The following is a 4,782-nucleotide window of genomic DNA, read 5'->3' on the forward strand; positions in this document are numbered from 1 at the left end:
CTAGTTTTGCTTTGTTTTTTCACATGTGGAGATGAAGATTTGTTTAGAAATCAGTAATAATGCTTGTATCCCTAATTAAGATATAAAATGTGGTGTGTTTTCGCCATACGTGACATTTTGCATAAATTACAGGTTGAAGTTGCTGAGAATGAAAATGGTTACCTATATGTAAGAGGAGTATGTATCAGGAGGTAGAATGACATGCACTCCTCCCAAAGACTTAAAATAATGAATATAATTAGGTAGAAAATATGTTAATAACTTAGTTACTGGTTTTAGATGATCAGGAGAGGAAAAAGGGGTAGGTTTCTGTTGTTTATCTGTGAAGCGTAAACGGAAATGGGGGTGTGGCCACCTTCGTTTGGAATTCCCCTGCAGTCACCTGAGTCCACCCCCCTGCCTCCGACAGGTATTAAACCTTTCAGCGGTCTTAATTTAGCAGCAGGTGGATCTTTGGCAGGCTGGCAGAGGTCACACGGGAAAAGAAGCAGACAAGAAGGTGTTCAATTGAAACACTGTGGTCATACCTCCTTTGACCTCTCATTTGTTTGCTTCGTCTTGTGGCTCCAATCAGGTAAATACATAAATACTGCAATAAATAGATTCAGCAAAGTGTGTGAAATGCATGCGTGTTGAAATTGTAACCATTTAATTGTTCAATTCCTCAGCTTTTCAATGGCCTCGCCGTGCCTCAGTACTGTGCTGACAAACGCCAACCTCACCATGTACCAGACTGGCATCCCTGATATGTTGATGACAGGCATCCATACCCAGCAGAACGGTAACCTGGGATACAACGCCAACGTTGGCGGTAAGAAAAACACTATCTGCACTCTTTATTAGTATGCATATTTTGAACACTATCTGCACTCTTTATTAGTATGCATGTTTTGAACACTATCTGCACTCTTTATTAGTATGCATGTTTTGTGCCTGGAATCTACAAGCTTAATTGTATCTTCCTAAGAACCTGTGTCCAACTGTAGTGTAATGTTATGACAAAATAAACAGAGCAAAAACAAATGTCAACTGCAGAAGGTGCTTGTTTTAGGAGGCTCACGTATTGTATTTTCAAGCGAGACCATTACCTCATGGAGCGATTCTTTGACCTTAATTAGACGCAGGTGGATAAATCATTAACAAGCGGGTCAACGATTAACAGAGTATAAGCATCGAGCGGTGCCACCTCATCGCTGAAACATTCCGGTCTTTGTTGTTCTGAGCTTGGAGAAAGAAGAGAAGCCTAGACTTAAAATTATGCAAAACACAAAAAGAGGTTCTTAGCAGGATGATAATGACGACTAAAGGGATCAGATAAGAGATAATAATAACAATAATTGTATAGTCTTTGGTATGACTCGGCCGGGGTTTGAACTCACAATCTACCGACCTCAGGGCGGACACTCTAACCACAAGGCCACTGAGTAGTCTAAGAATGACAATATCATCATTCTCTCTTGATGCAGATCAGTGGTTTGGTCACATGAACCCCCTCAATTGGACAGCAGACCACGTTATGGAGTGGATCAGCCACCATGTGGAACGCACCAAGTTTGATGCTAGTACCCTGAGTCTGGCCTTCTGTGCCATGGACGGCCACACCTTGTGCCAGATGAACCTGGAACAAATGGTCAGTTTCTTCGGCCCTCAGCTTGGTCCCCTACTCCACCAAAACCTGCAAGAAGACAGAGCCAAATATGGTAAATCCACATCCATCCAATGTTGACAGGTGCAACTATATGAGTCCAGACTTTGAGTATATATATTATTTTCTTAGAACTGCGGAGCCTTTCAGGACCTGAGCTGACCGAGACCTGCCAGCTCTTGAATAAGTACCTACACAACTTAAACAGCCCGGATAATGAAACCTTCCCTCTGCTGAGCACCATCAAAATGGGTCAAGGTACGGATTTTAGAGAGGATTTTAGCATCATCCGAACACAATCTGGGATGTTTTAACTCTAAACTTCTTACCACCAGCAGGTGAGGACTGTTTCATCAAGCAAGAATTTGACTACGGGGATAACCATGACCTGTTCAGCTTTACAATGGAGACCATGACCCCACTAGGAGACGAGTACCTGTCTGACAATCAGTCCGATAGCGAGTGCAGCTTCTCGTCCAATAGTCAGTATTTCATCATCTCGTCCTTCATTTATCTTTTTAAGAATGTATACAAACTGACTCATTTTGTCTCATCAGGCAACCTGTTTGTCTTTTCCAACCTGGGCTCACCAGAATCTGGCAGTGGAGAATCAGACCCGGAGTTCTCATACCCCATGATATCAAGTGAGTAGGAAAACCATTTTTCTTGCTTGTGTCGGTCGATTTTGGCAAACACCTGATCGTCACCTGGCGCGTTGACAGAGTCGCTGATCAAAAAGGAGAAAATCGAGGTGAAGCGACCACGAGGCCGACCCCCGAAAGCGAACAGGGAATACGGCTGCAACATTTACGACCCTTCAAAGAAGAACAAACATAGTAAGAAAAAGCCCTGCGCTAATTTAATTTCACCTTGCAGCGAATTTGACTTGCAGAGCTAAACGCGATATCTTGGATCTTGTCCACAGCGCCTCGTAGCACTCATCTTTGGGAGTTCATCAGGGACATTCTCATCCACCCGGAAAAGAACCAGGGCCTGATGAAGTGGGAAGATCGCCGTGAAGGCGTGTTTAAGTTCCTGAAGTCCGAGGCCGTGGCTCAAATGTGGGGCCAGAAAAAAAAGAACAGCAGCATGACCTATGAGAAACTCAGTCGTGCTATGAGGTGAGACGATCCATCAACTGGTCCGCATTTACTAATACTGTTAGAACATTGGTCAAGAGACAAAGGGAAAAATCTTAATGATAAAGACAAGAACCATAGACTTATTAGGAATCAAGAGGTGCTGCTTGGTCCTGTTTATCTTCCCCATGAGCTGACTGATTTCCCCCGGCCACAGGTACTACTACAAACGAGAAATCCTTGAGAGGGTGGATGGACGGCGGCTTGTGTACAAATTCGGAAAAAACTCCACCGGCTGGAAAGTGGAAGAGATTGGAATGAGCATGTGAAAGTTCTCTGGACACGTCCGTTGGAATCAAAAGGCCAATCAGTGCAGGAGTTTGGGAACTTGTATTACTCGTTTGTCCTGTCAAGGGGAAAAATCAACATGTTAAGACACTAACTTCCTATTTAAAGGAAGGTGTTGCAGAAAATGTAAGCCAGTGTTTTTGGCTCTCGTAGGTTTTATGAACCATTTTGCTTTGCGTGATTGGCACTACCGATGTGTGTGCTGTAACTAGATTGGATTGTTGTTGCTTTCTTGTTTTGTTCTCTTGCATCATAGGAGCATCTCAGTAGATTCCAATACATAAAAATAATGATTTCATTCACAACATTTTTTTTTTCAATACTGAGGGGGGCTTGGCATTTTAAATGTTGACAGTATTGGAAAATCGATTCACATCTGAACCACAATTCATATTTAGATTGTGAATTGATTCATAATTTTTAAGAATCGATTAAAACTATTTTATTTTTATTTTATTTTTTTATCCATTTTTTAAAATAATTTTTTCAGCCCATCTCCATGCTTACTTGCTGCACGTATCATTTATACCAAATGATACAATGCAATAATCGATTCTTAATCGAATCGTCAACCCCAAGAATCTGCATCGAATCGTGAGTGGTTGTAAGATTCACATATTCCTAATATTCACATTATATGAGATACCGAATTTGAGGGGTTTGGCTAAAGTTAAAGTTAAAGTACCAATGATTGTCACACACACTAGGTGTGGCGAAATCTGTCCTCTGCATTTGACCCATCCCCTTGTTCACCCCCTGGGAGGTGAGGGGAGCAGTGGGCAGCACCGGTGACCGCGCCCGGGAATCATTTTTGGTGATTTAACCCCCAATTCCAACACTTGATGCCGAGTGCCAAGCAGGGAGGTAATGGATCCCATTTGTATAGTCTTTGGTATGACTCGGCCGGGGTTTGAACTCACAACCTACCGATCTCAGGGCGGACACTCTAACCACTAGGCCACTGAGTTGGCCCTACGCTCAGCGATATCAAAAAAATCTATTCTTGATTCTTGAATAAGCCAAATAATGTTTTACCCCAACTGCGATACCCCTGTATATATATTTTTTCAGTATTTAGAATTATTCAGCGTACATTTTATTTTGCTCCATGGTACACTACATGCAAAGAACAGAAGACAGCAAGGACATAATTTGAAATGAATAATATTGCACCAATGTGCTCTACGTCTTTTAGTATCACTTATTATAAAGTGCATTACACAATGTTTGGAGGGGAACGAAGTGGTAAGTTTATCACACTAGTAATATATTTATATGTATATATATATAATAATCTATAAATATGCATGTATATGAACGCCTCTTCTTGACATCTTGATGTATAAATTGTTATATTTTTTCATTTTTATACAGTACAGCATATGTAAATAAACTGAAATGTAATAATATGCTTTGTTTGTGGACTGATTTCTACCCCTGCCTTGGCTGTAGTAATACAATTTTACATCTTTAAATCCATCGGGGTGGTGTTGTCAGAGAAAAACTTAAAAATGATGTTGGTGTCGAAATACTTCTGGACATGACTCATTGCAAAGGAAAATAACATAATCAGAGCAAATATCACTTTGCATAATACTGACAAGTAAAATGTGTCACATTTAATGGTAAAAAAATTACTTTTTTTGTGAAATCATACAAGCTTGAGGATAGGTCTAGTGCGGGGGTCAGCAACCCGCATGCGGCTCGTTA

The 4,782-nt window shown here is 41.2% G+C and overlaps 1 protein-coding gene across 2 annotated transcripts; it reads left to right on the forward strand.

Annotated features, from left to right (window-relative positions):
* The first annotated feature begins 445 nt into the window (after window positions 1-445).
* Window positions 446-4,456, forward strand: elf3 (E74-like factor 3 (ets domain transcription factor, epithelial-specific)). 2 transcript variants are annotated; one of them, XM_062062203.1, is made up of 9 exons: window positions 446-574; window positions 669-811; window positions 1,467-1,700; window positions 1,778-1,903; window positions 1,981-2,127; window positions 2,203-2,289; window positions 2,368-2,481; window positions 2,571-2,766; window positions 2,942-4,456. In XM_062062203.1, exons 2-9 carry the CDS (start codon window positions 676-678, stop codon window positions 3,051-3,053), a joined length of 1,152 nt encoding a protein of 383 aa, XP_061918187.1. In that variant the 5' UTR covers window positions 446-574; window positions 669-675; the 3' UTR covers window positions 3,054-4,456. The 2 variants fall into 2 exon arrangements, with proteins under 2 accessions (XP_061918187.1, XP_061918195.1); XM_062062211.1 differs by having other exon boundaries at window positions 1,984-2,127.
* Window positions 4,457-4,782: the final 326 nt, after the last annotated feature.

The sequence above is a fragment of the Entelurus aequoreus genome, linkage group LG01 (genome assembly GCF_033978785.1).
Source record: "Entelurus aequoreus isolate RoL-2023_Sb linkage group LG01, RoL_Eaeq_v1.1, whole genome shotgun sequence".
In the NCBI taxonomy this organism is placed as follows: Eukaryota; Metazoa; Chordata; class Actinopteri; order Syngnathiformes; family Syngnathidae; genus Entelurus; species Entelurus aequoreus.

Coding starts and splice junctions, on each gene's coding strand:
- elf3 (XM_062062203.1), top strand. CDS start 676: ATGGCCTCGCCGTGCCTCAGTACTGTGCTGACAAACGCCAACCTCACC. Junction 2,128..2,202: donor GTGCAGCTTCTCGTCCAATA/GTCAGTATTTCA, acceptor TTGTCTCATCAG/GCAACCTGTTTGTCTTTTCC. Junction 2,482..2,570: donor TTCAAAGAAGAACAAACATA/GTAAGAAAAAGC, acceptor TCTTGTCCACAG/CGCCTCGTAGCACTCATCTT.